The sequence below is a fragment of the Canis lupus genome, chromosome 27, assembly GCF_048164855.1.
Source record: "Canis lupus baileyi chromosome 27, mCanLup2.hap1, whole genome shotgun sequence".
NCBI lineage: Eukaryota > Metazoa > Chordata > Mammalia > Carnivora > Canidae > Canis > Canis lupus.
Genome location: NC_132864.1, coordinates 12592813 through 12605842, shown reverse-complemented (window position 1 = coordinate 12605842; position 13030 = coordinate 12592813). Strand labels below are relative to the sequence as shown.

The window sequence follows — 13030 nt, the reverse complement described above, 5'->3', positions numbered from 1 at the left end:
CCAGGTTCCCGTCCTGCAGAGAGCCTAGAAATGTCTGGCCTGAATTCATAAGATACCTAACAACTGTGCTGGCACTTGAGCCAACCTGATGGTGAGCTCATCTGGCTTACCTCTTCCACCTGCAACCCAAGAAACTAGCACAGTGCCTGCAAACCTGAAACAGTCAATAAACATCTGCTGGAAGAAAGCATAAGCCCTAAGCTTTTCCCTAAGAGTCCACTGTGTTTTTCTGAAGCAGCATATCTACCCTCTACATCTACCTATCAAAATCTCAGCATTGTTCACACACATTCAGCCAAAGGAACAACTCTTCCATGAAACTGCATGCCACCCCCATCAGACTTAACTGTTCTAGCTCTCTGTCGCTGGCACACCCCCTGGGGGGGGCGCTTGTTTACGGGTGAGACACCTCTGGCACCCCGTGTTGCAGCCCTGGGCCCAACTGGATTATAGCTGCAGGTGTGGTGCAGCCCCACCCATGTGGACAGGGCCCCACGTCAGGCACACACTGCGTTATCTTTCCACTCGTGCCCTGAGGTCTGCTCTGTAAGTTCTGCCCAGGAATGTCAGGGAGATAACACCCCCAGGAGCCACCCTTAGCTAATCAGGGGCAGGTGCATGTGGATAAATGCTCCAAGTCTTTCTGCTCCAGAAAGACGGTTCTGGAACATGTTCTACATGCTTCTCAGAGGTCCCAGCAGGACTGAGTTCCCACTGCAACCTCAGTAACACACACTCAAATTCACTTCTCCTTCTTCCCTGTCTCAGGCCTCTGATCTTTGGGATCATCGCCCACATAAACCTCCTTCCTATTTTCCTTTTCTCAAGCTCTGTTCCAAGGAACCCAGACAAAGACAATCTCTTACCACTAAGACAATCCCTTTCCACCTTAAGTGTGGCTGAGGGCATCCAAGTCTGTCTCCTGCATTGGGTTGTTAACTCTTTGAACCTCAATAGTACTCGGCACAGTGCTCTGAGGTAGAAGACCACACTCTGCTCTGTGGTCTACCTGATCTACAGGACTGGCCCCTGCCTCATCTCTCTGACCTCATTCCAAACTTCTTCCTCTCCTTTACACTGCATAGCAGCCATTCTTGTCTTTTTATCCTACCTTGATTGCACTACAATTTCTCCAACACAGGGCCTTTGCATGTGCCATTCCCACTCCCTATTCGTTTACTCTCATTCTTTTAATCACCTCCTTAGAAAAGCCTTTTTTTTAAAATTTTTATTTATTTTTGATAGTCACACAGAGAGAGAGAGAGAGAGAGGCAGAGACACAGGCAGAGGGAGAAGCAGGCTCCATGCACCGGGAGCCCGACGTGGGATTCGATCCCGGGTCTCCAGGATCGCGCCCTGGGCCAAAGGCAGGCGCCAAACCACTGCGCCACCCAGGGATCCCCAGAAAAGCCTTTTTGACTCCTCCAGATGATAATGGTAATGATAACAACAGCTAACGCTTTAAATGAATTAACTCTGGGCAGCCCGGGTGGCTCAGTGGTTTAGTGCCACCTTCAGCCCAGGTCCTGATCCTGGAGACCCAGGATTGAGTCTCACGTCAGGCTCCCTGCATGGACCCTGCTTCTCCCTCTGCCTCTCTCTCTCTCTCTCTTTCTTTCTCATCTCTCATGAATAAAATCTTTAAAAAAAGATAAAAAGGATTTAAAAAAATAAATGGGTTAACTCATTTAATTCTCATTATAATCTAGGGTTAAGTACTATTATTATTCCCATCTTAGACACACGGAAACTGAGCCACAGAAAAAGCTAAATAATTTATCCAAGGTCATAGAGGTAGTAACAGGCTAGATCTGAACCAAGGCAGACCAGCTCTAGGGCCCACGCAGTTAACTACACAGCCTACCTCCTCCCAGGTTCCTCCTACACCCCTCAAGTGTAATGGGGGAAACAAAGCAGCCTTGCCCACCTTGAGCCAGCTCATAGCCCTACCTTTCCATTTTGCTTCAGCGCTGTCTTCCCACTTACCTGGGGCTCCTCCTCCCCATTCTGGCTGAGTTCGCCCTGCAGCCTCTCTCTCAGCTTCCCAAGCTCTGCCCGCAGGCTGCCCATCTCCTGTTCCTTGGTTTGCAGATCTGCCTCTAGTTCTACCTTCTGTTCAATCAGGGCCTTCCCCTGGGCCTCCACCACTGTGACACGATGCCGGAGGTCGTGGTTGATCTTCATCAGCCGAGTCTGCTGCTGCTGCAGCTGGAGAAAGAGAAAAGCCATTTATGGGGCTGCTGCATACAGTAGCTCATGTTGTGGACTGCACAAGGGCAAATCTTCTACAGGCATGCCATCATATTAGAGACACCATGATTTGTTTGAAGTTTGTTCACATTCTTATAACTGTTGACGCAAGCGATGGGCAATTTGTATATTTACTATGATGATTATGACAGATGGAAGGTAAGTGTTTTGTCAGTGTATCATGATGATTTCCCAACAGATGGAAGTAACATGCCTTGAGAAAGGAGTGTCTTTTTCTAATTCAGGTGGAGACACCGTATGGGTTCCTGGAGCAGCCTGGATCATGCTGGCCTGCTCATAGAAGGGCACGAAGAGGGTGGGTTGGAGGAAGCTGCAGGGTCAAAACAAAGCCTGGCTGGGTCTTGGCATCTCCCCAAGGTGTGGAAGAAGCAGGGCAGTGCTCTGCCCCCCACCCCCCCACCCCCCGCTGTTACAATGCAGACTCAGCTGAGGGTCCTCCCCACAGCTGTGGCTCCAGTGTGGAAGCTACCAGACTTCGTGCAGGAACCCCCACCCCACAGGACGAGACCAAGGGAGAGAAGGGGAACTGCTCGTGGGGAGGATCTGATCTCCCTGTTGGTATCTCCTGGTTGGGAGGGTGGATGTGGGGTCGGGGGTTCATCACTTACAGCCTCGACATCCTCATTCTTCAGACCGAGCTCCCGGTCCTTGGCGCGGATCTCGTCACGCTGCTTGTCCACCACCTCCTTGAGCTTCTTCATTACTTGCCGCTCGCGCTCGGACATGCCTGGGGTGGGGCGATCAAGATCAGCAGGGGAGCCCTTCGCCTGCTCCCCCTCACCTACCCGCAGCTTCCCGCGGAGATGCTGCTGGCCCCGGCCTTCTCTACACCCTGTCCCCCAGAGCCAGCACCTGCTTCCTGTTTCCCGGGTCCCTCTGAGCTCATCCCCACCTCAGGGCGCCAGGTGGGCAATTCCCTTCCTTCCAACCTCCCCTGAGGCTGACTCCCCTTATGTTTCAGGCCTCGGCTCAACCATCACCTCCCTGCAGAGACCCTTCCCTGCTCCCCTAAACTAGCCCCCCACCCTATCTACTACCTTCACAGCACTCTTTGCAGTGATCATCTCATAGATCTTATCATCTAACAAAAGATGATTCAGAGCCAAGGCTCTGAGAGCAAACACCGGTTCTCCCATTTATGGTCTATGTGGCTTCAAGGGAGCCTCTCTGTGTCTCAGTTTCCACATCTATAAAATGGGAATAACAGTACCTACATATGGTTGTAGGTTGTGAGGATGAATTTAGCTCACACACAGGAGGCACGGATGATGATGCCTGGCACACAGCCAAGGAGTGGTGTCTGTTACCTTCGTGTTCACTGTCTGTTCCCTGCCCCTGGTACACTGTCAGCCCTGGGAGGCATGGCCTTGTCTGATCTATTCACTGTGTATGGCCTTGGCTAGCACCATGCCTGGCACCCAGTAGGGGCTTGCTGGGTGATCTGGTGAGTTAACAAACTGTGCTAGTTTCATGTGGCTGCTGTAATAAATGACCAACAAAATCTGAGAGCTTGAAACATCAGATTTAAGATCTTGAGATGGGGGGTTATCCTGAATTATTCGGGTGGGTCCTAAGTGCAATCAAAGTGTCTTATAAGAGGGGGGCCCAGAGAGATTTGACACAGATAGAAGAGGAGAAGGCCCTGTGACCAAAGAGGCAGAGACTGGAGTGATGAGACCACAAGCCAAGGGACCCTAGCAGCCACCAGAAGCTGGAAGAGGGAAGGGACTCATTCTCGCCCTAAAGCCTCTGGAGAGAGGACAGCCCTGGCAACATCCTGACTTTGCACTGATTTTAAACCTCTGGCTTCTGAAGTATGAGAAAATAAATTTCTGATGTTTCAAGCTATCAGATTTTGTTGGATGGACCCAAATAATTCAGGATAACCACCCATCTCAAGATCTTAAATGAAATCACATCTGTAAGGACTTTACCATATAAGGTAACATTTGTAGGTTTCAGGGATTAGGACCTGATATTTTGGGGGACCATTATTCTAGGGCTTCCCACGTGGTAGACGCTCCAGGCTGATGGACTAGGGACCGATTCCTCCTCCTCACACACACATTCCCAGAGCACAACTTGCTCCCACTATGCCTGCTAAGGACAAGCTGCTTTATATCCCTGACACAAGTCCAGTGTCATTTCCAGCCACCGGACATGGGTATTACTATTATTGTTGATTTTTAAAAAGATTTTATTCATTTATTCATGATAGACAGAGAGAGAGAGAGAGAGAGGCAGAGACACAGGCAGACGGAGAAGCAGGCTCCACATAGGGAGCCTGATGTGGGACTCGATCCTGAGACCCCAGGATCATGCCCTGGGCCAAAGGCAGGCGCTAAACCGCTGAGCCGCCCAGGGATCCCTCTATTGTTGGTTTCTTTTTTTTAACATCAGTCCCTTCTTACAGATACAGAAAACTGAGGCCCAGAGACAGACTTGTTTAATGATTACAGCTAAGCATTGGCAGAGCTGGGACTCAAACCCTGGTTTTCTTTTCTTTTTTTTTAAAAACATTTTATTTATTTATTCATGAGAGACACAGAGAGAGAGGCAGAGACACAGGCAGAGGGAGAAGCAGGCTCCACACAGGGAGCCCGATGTGGGACTCGATCCCAGGTCACCAGGATCACACCCCAGGCTGCAGGCAGCGCCAAACCGCTGCGCCACCAGGGCTGCCCTTCTTTTCTTTTCTTTTAACATTTTATTTATTTATTCATGAGAGACACAGAGAGAGAGGCAGAGACACAGGCAGAGGGAGAAGCAGGCTCCATGCAGGGAACCTGATGTGGGACTCAATCCTGGGACTCCAGGATCACACCCTGAGCCAAAGGCAGATGCTCAACTATTGAGCCACCCAGGCGTCCCTCAAACCCTGGTTTTCTGCCTCTAAGTCCCATGTCCTCTCCATGACGCCATATTGCCTCCCCACTGCAGAACCAGACTCAGAGGTTCTGCTAAAGTCACTAGAAAGTGTCACCATGGGGCAGACTCTAGTCTATACTTTGTTTCACGGGGCCACCAGCTTGGAGTACCCTTACACCTTTTTGCATGTACACATAGGCATACACTCATACATACACACAGTGTATATTCAGTGTCTGCTGTGTACCTGATACTGAGCCAGTAGTCACCAGGGTCATGATGGTCAATAAATGAAACACAATTTTGCTCTCACTGACTTACAGACATCAGACAAGGATGGTGTCATTACAGACCATGCAAGTGGCAGATGCAATGGGGCCTGAGAGAATTGTGAGGGGACCCACAGTAGACTGTGGGAGCAGAAAACCTTGTTGTTTTTTTTAAAGATTTTTATTTATTTATTCATGAGAGACAGAGACAGAGAGAGAGAGAAAGAGGCAGAGACACAGGCAGAGGGAGAAGCAGACTCCATGCAGGGAGCCCAACGTGGGATTTGATCCTGGGTCTCCAGGATCAGGCCCTGGACTGAAGGTGGCGTTAAACCGCTGAGCCACCGGGCTGCCCAGAAAGCCCTCTTGTAAGAGCCATTTACACTGAGACCCAAAGGACCAAAGGGCAGCTGGTGACAAGGACAAGCACTGCAGGCAAGCAAGTACCAGCAGGTGCAAAGGCCCTGGGGAAGAGATTGCACATCTGAAGAGCTGAGAGGCAATGCTGGTGGCCAAAGCTAGTGGCCAAAGCAGAGTGGGCAAGGGGCAGCAGGATCTTGAGCTGGGAGCAAGCCTAGACCACATGGGCCTCAATGCCCAGGAAGGAGGTTGGATTTTCCTCTGAAGGGACAATAAGAGCCTCTAGATCTCTACATGTAGGGCCTGCATGGAGCAGAAGGAGGATCAGGCCAAGGAGACCAAGAAGAGGTGCCAGAGAAGAAAGCCATACTGCACACCTACAGGAGGGCAGGTATGCACGATGCAAATAAGGCAGGCCAGAGGGAAAGGAATTATAGCAGAAACCCTGATGGCTGAGTGACTGGGAAGCTCCAGAGAGTAAAAGAAAGATGAGCTGGAATGTCTGGGTTCCGACAAGGCACATCACTTATAGCTCTGGAAGCAACATTGACCTCTCTGAGCCTTCACGTGCTTACCTGCACTTTTCTACATTCCCACCTCTCTAACAAGCTGTGCATACAACACACAGGAAGAAATCACATGAGCCCACAAAATAGGATCCTTCCCAATGGGCAGGCCTGGGACCGAGACCACTCAGCTTCCTCCTTGACCTGCCGGAGCCACTTTGAAAACCAGGCGCTCCCTACCAAAGCTGCTACACACATTCAAAGCATGGGCAGCCACATCCTGGGGGTACCCCCAACAGGTGTGCGGGCCCAGGCTTGTCAGGAGGGCGGCTCCACAGATGGCAGGACAACCAGACGCTATGAGGCTATTTAAAAGTCTAAGACATACTGGTGACTGGAAAAGGAAAGTGACAATCTGTACAGCACAAGACACATACAAAAATATTCACAGGAGCTCTATTCATAAGAGCCCCAAACTGGAAACAATTGAGATGTCCATCAATAGTAGAATAGAGAGAGAAAGTGAGGTACTAGCATGCAGTGGAATACTACACAGCAGTGAAGAATGAGCTACAGGCTCCACTTGGAGCTCACCAAGTCAGTTACTTCTCCGACTCTCCTCTTCCCTCTCCCGCCGGACCTCCGGTGAGGTATCACAAGACCATCTGGAGGTCCTGGGCACCAGCCATGTGCCCCTGCAAACATCCCACAGCCATGTGCAAGGCAGGGCATGGGCTCAGCTGCTGGGACGACAGGATACCACCAATGTCTCCCAAAAAGGCATTCCTTAGACACAAGTGTGTGCATGGATGTGTGCATGCAGGCTGGGACTGAAATCAGGTGGCAGTGGGATCCGAAAAAGACACAAACACATTTGCTATTTGCTTTCTGAGCACCTGTCCTGTTACAGGCTCTGGGCCAGGGCATCAAGACCTGAGTTCATTTAATCCTTGGTGGTAGTAGTGGCGGGGACAGATTCTGCTCCTAGAGAAAACAGGTGGAAAGAATGGTGTGAGGGACCGGGGAGTGTGGATCTGGAGAAGAGAAATCTACATTTGTAACCCAGCCACATCGTTCACCTTTGGGGTGCCCCTGGCTTTAACATTTAAGCCGGAGAACAAAGTGGTCAAGAGCTTGGGCTCTGAACCCAGATTTCCCAGACTCATTCTCTGCTTTGTTGTTTATCTGCCATTGACCTTGGGTCTGTTTTCTCACTTGCAAGACGGGGGATCATGTGTAGCCCTCACGGCTCTTATGACGGTAGAGGGGTTAATCTATGTGAAGTGCTCATAACAGGCCTGGCTCAGAGTAAGAGTTTCCACATGTTAGCTGCCATTTTATCCACACAATGGAAATGTTAGTCCTCTGTGTTCCAGAGGATGGTGCTAAGATAAAGTACAAGAGTAGTTATAAAAGTGTCTGGAGAACTCAAAAGAAGGTAATGCACTTTTAACAGATCCACAGACCTTTTAAAATCTGGAAGAGTTCTGAGCAAATGTAGCTACTACCTGGCAATCCAGGATCCTTGGATCTAGATTCTCTGGAGCTTACATTTGGTCAAGGGCAGGAAGAAAGAAGTCCAAGGTTGGTCATTGGAGCAGAGAAACAGTTAAACAGATAAGGCCCTTCCACACCATGGGAAACCAGGTACTGCTGGCCAAAAGGCTAAACTACAACTGTTAAAAAAAAGGTAAGTGACAAAGTCATAGCAGCATATTCACAATGGCGCAAAGGCAGAAACAGCCCAAATGTCCATTAACTGCTGAATGGATAAACCAATTGTGGTCTATCTGCAGGATGGAATATTAACCACCCGTACAAAGGAGTGTAGCTCTGACAACCTGCTACAATTGAGCAAGGTTGTGATTAACCTTGAAAACACAAGCTAAAAGAGAGAATGAGAGAAGCCAGACACAAAAGGCCACACAGTGGGTGATTCCATTTACAGGACATGTCCAGAATGCAGAGCAGATTGGTGGCTGAGGGGACAGACAGGTGAGTGGATGGAGAATGACCCCTAACAGGTACAGGGTCTCCTTCGGGAGTGGTGAAAATGTATTGGAACGAAATAGAGGTGATGGTTGCCTAACGCTGTGAATAAATGATGTACTACATGCTATTGATCTGTACACTTTATTATTTTTTAAGATTTTATTTATTTATTCATGAGATACAGAGAGGCAGAGACATAGGCAAAGGGAGAAGCAGGCTCCATGCAGGGAGCCCGATGTGGGACTTGATCCCAGTACCCTGGGATCATGCCCTGAGCTGAAGGCAGATGCTCAACCACTGAGCCACCCAGGCATCCTTATATTAGTTTTTTAAGACCCAACAACTAGGGTGCTTGGGTGGCTCAGTTAGTTAAGCATCTGCCTTTGCCTCAGGTTGTGGTCCCAGGGTCCTGGGATCAAGCCCCACATCGGGCTCCCTGTTGTGAGAAACCTGCTTCTTCCCCCCACCCCCTCTGCTGCTCCTGCTTGTGCTCTCTTCCTATCTGTCAAATAAATAAAATGTTAAAAAAAAAAAAAAAAGACCCCACATACCCATACTGTCTGCACCTGTTAATCTCTAAAGACAAAAACGTCCCAAGAAGACTGAGGCACTTGCTCCAAACCTCACTGCTAGTCTGTGGCCACATGGGAGCTACATACAGGTGTCCTGATGGCAGACTAGCATGTTCTTCACCCCATAAAACCAGAAAGGTACTTTCCATACTGGATGAGGATGACCGGGATGGCTAGCATTTACTGAACACCTGCCATAGGCAGTGACCGGGCTGAGTGCTTATAGGGGGATGATGCTGGCATGCAGACACCCTCAGGTCCCTGTGTCCACCTGTACCCCTTTTCAATATGCTTTTGCCACTGACCAGGCACTGGGGGCCATTAGGCTGGCAGGCTTTAAGGGCAGGAAACTGAGTGTCACTCACACTCCAGAGCTCACAGCCCTCCACGGGCTCTGCCCGAGTCCCATACCCTTGCTGCACTTCCCCCTTTCCCTGTCCTGCTTCCTTGACCCCCCAACAGTCTCCTCTGGGGGTGCTCCCTTAATAAATCACCTGCATAGGAACTGTCATCTCAGATCTCCTTCTGGAAGACTCTAATCTAAACTGTACTTAGAAAAAAAATATATAAACTGTACTTAATTCCTTGTATCCTCAGAATATCTCATGAAGTGGGATTCCTGTTGTCCCCACTGCAGAACCGAAGAAATGTGGGTTACTCAATAGCTAGTTGACTGATGCAAGGCCACCCAGCTGGTTAGTGGCACTACCAGGACTCATACTCAGTCTTGGCTGCAGAGCCCACTCTTGCAACCACTGCCATGCCACTTGCCTCCTGTGGCCCAAGATTCTTATGTTATCAGCAAGTGTACTGGGTAGAACAGCATCCCCCCAAATTTATGTCCACCTGGAACCTCAGAATGTGATCTTACATGAAAACAGGGTCTCTGCAGATAGTCACGATGAGGTCACGCTGCATGAGAATGGGTCCTACTCCTAACACTGGTGTCCTTATAAGAGAAAGGAAAGCTTCAGACACAGACACAGAGGTGGCCACATGGCAGCCTGAGAGTGGAGAGGCTGGAGGGGCACAGCCATAAGCCAAGGAACCCTGGCAGCCGCCAGCAGCTGAGCAAGGCAAGGCAGGAACCTCCCTTAGAGCCTTTGCATGGAGCATGGCTCTGCTGACACCTTGATTTTAGACTTTAGGCCTTTAGATCTGAGAGAAAGCACATTTCTGTGGTTTCAAGTACCCTGGTTTGTGCTGCTTTCTTAGAGCAGCCCTAAGAAGCTAATCCATCAAGCTTATGGAGAAAGGCCCAGAGAGGGTACACAGCCAGTTTTTTACGGAGCTAAAATTCATACCACTCTTGGCTTCCACGTAAGGTTTCAACTAGGAGTGAGCTCTCTTACTGGACAGCGGCAAGTCTGATGCTGTAGTTAGTTTTCCGATCAACAATCCTGGGAGCCAGGAGTTGCCAATCCCATGCACAGGTGATGGAAGCGGTTAGTCTCCTTCCCAAGGTGACCCGGTAGGTATGGGTGGGGCTGGGACTGGTGCACTCAGGTGCACCTCACTGCACTACTCCCTCTCCTTACAAAGGGCTGCTCTACCCAGCAGTCTCAGAACACACTGCCTTGTATTTTTTGAGACACTGCTGTTCTAGGCTGCTCTTCAGAAGGTGGGTATGTGGTCAGTCTCCCTCCTCTTCTGGTGACAGAGCCCAAGAGCTGTTTCCAGACCCCTGAACATAGCCCCACACCCCTGTCTCCCCAGTCCAATGGCTTTGATCCCTGTGAGTCACTTCTACATAGGTGAACCAGTAGCGTTTCACCTTGCCCTCCAGCTGACAAGACAGATTTCCAAAAATGAAGGACAGAGATGCACTTTTGAATCTGTAGACAACCAGGGAGCAGGATGCAGCAGATGGTTGAGGTGGCTCTGAGCGCAGCATCCCGGCCCATACTGGTCTATCGATCACAGTGGCACGCAGGGCCAGCCCCCCTACATAGGCTCCACTGGCCCATGTACCCCACACCACACAGTGGCACCCCTCAGTGTGCAGTCAGGCCCTGGCACGCTGCTCAAGGTGGTACCTAGCACAAGGTCTAACTTCTTGGGCTCCACCTCTTCACAGGGACCCCTTTACCAGACGTCTGTTCCTCTCATAGGTGGAAGAAACACTTTTGTCCTTGCTGTGTTCCCATGGTTTCCCGTGCAAAATAAAAATAACCGTGAAAGGCATGCCTGGCATCTGCCCAGTCTCTCCACTTGGGTGGGGGCTGGTGCTGACTGGGAAGCCCAAGTCTCCCTGAACTAACCCTTTGGGAGCCTGACCCACGCTAGGTGCCAATTAAGTGTGTCTCAGATGGTGGCCGTGTGGGCTGTTTCATGGTAAGCCAGCAGGGATCTGGAGAGCTGAGGCAAAGCCCTCCCACATGGAGCGTGCTGCACGCACACAGAAGCAATTGTGTGCAGAGGGGCAGGCCTGGGTGCTTGGAGCCATGGCCCGTGGTCCCTGAGGCCTCTGAGGTGGCACTGGGGCAGGCAAGAGGGTTCCCAGGTCACCCTCAGAGGCCACAGGGTACCTTGCCGAAGTGTCACAGGCAGACAGCTGTGGATTCTAAACAGTTTTTTTTTAATTTTTATTTCTTTATAATAGTCACAGAGAGAGAGAGAGAGGCAGAGACACAGGCAGAGGGAGAAGCAGGCTCCATGCACCGGGAGCCCGATGTGGGATTTGATCCCGGGTCTCCAGGATCGCGCCCTGGGCCAAAGGCAGGCGCCAAACCGCTGCGCTACCCAGGGATCCCCAGCTGTGGATTCTAAAATATATTCAATGTACTTCCCATACGACCCAGCAATTACACTCCCAGGTAGATACCCCACAGCACTGAAACCACAAGTCTGCACAAAAACCAGTACTGGAATGTTCACAGCAGCACTATTCACAATAGCCAAGAGTTGGAAACAACCCAAGTATCCACTGATAGATGAATGGGCAAACAGAAAATGTAGCCTCTCTGTGCAATGGAGTATCATCCAGCCACAAAAAAGAATGAGGCCCTGGGACGCCTGGGTGGCTCAGTAGTTGAACAATCTGTCTTCGGCTCAGGGTGAGATCCTGGGATCCGGGATCGAGTCCCACATCAGGCTCCTTGCAGGGAGCCTGCTTCCCCCTCTGCCTGTGTGTCTCTGCCTCTCTCTCTCTCTCTGTCTCTCATGAATAAATAAATAAATCTTAAAAAAAAAAAAAAAAAGAAAAAAGAATGAGGCCCTGACATGTTGTTAACAACGTGGATGAAGCGTGAGGACACCATGCTAAGTGAAAGATGCCAGATGTGAAAGACCACGTTAATTGATTCCATTTATACGAAACATCCAGAACAAGCAAATGTACAGAGGCACAGAGTGATTGCTTGGGGCTGAGGGTGGGATGGCAGTGGGAGGGACTGGGTAGTGGTAATTAAAGGGGATGGTGTTTCTTTTTAAGGTGACAAAAAACATTCTAAAATTGTGATGGTTGCACAATTCTGAATATACTAAAAGCCACTGAATGGTACACTCTAAATGGGCGTGGGGTATCTCAATGAAGCTGTTAGAAAACAAGTAATGGCCAATGTTTATCTAGTGCTTACTATGTGCTAAGCACTTTACATGTATTAACTCATTTAATCATAATAATATTCATATTTTACAACTGAGGAAACTGATTTATGTAAAGATAAATAATCTGGCCACAGGTGGAATCCGGTGGAGCTCAGACTGGACTCAGGCAGTCTGGCTGGCCTCTGAGTTCATGGTTTTAACTCCTATGCTCTACTGCCTTCATGTTCTTTATTAAAAATTAATAAATTAATTAATTTAGAGAGAATGCACATATGAGTGAGGGAAGGGCAGAGGAAGAGAGAGAATCTTAAGCAGACTCCATGTCCAGCTTGGAGCCCAATGCAGCTTGATCTCAGGACCCTGAGATCATGACCTGATCTGAAATCAAGAGTCAGATACCTAACCTACTGAACTACCCTGCCTTACTGTTCTTACAAAAGGAAGGAATAGATCTATACAAATATGGAAATTCTGCAAGATATAGTAAGTGAAAAAAATCAAGGTGCTCTATATCCAATGTGGCATCCTGAACTGGATCCTGGAACAGAAAAAAGGACATTAACCCAAAATATGGTGAAATCCAGACAAAGACTGCGGATTGGGTAATAGTAACATACCAATGTGGGTTCCTTAGCTGTGACCC

General features: G+C 49.5%; 1 protein-coding gene across 5 annotated transcripts in view; it reads right to left on the bottom strand.

Moving 5' to 3' along the window:
- RILPL1 (Rab interacting lysosomal protein like 1) overlaps positions 1-13030 on the bottom strand; it is a 45575-nt gene that overhangs the window by 20563 nt on the left and 11982 nt on the right. For all 5 annotated transcript variants that reach the window (XM_072802221.1, XM_072802220.1, XM_072802218.1 and 2 more), the window contains 2 exons: positions 2880-2998; positions 1987-2208 (listed from right to left, as the gene is read on the bottom strand). In XM_072802221.1, the coding sequence (XP_072658322.1) occupies positions 1987-2208; positions 2880-2998 (341 nt within the window). The remainder of the gene's footprint in view (positions 1-1986; positions 2209-2879; positions 2999-13030) is intronic.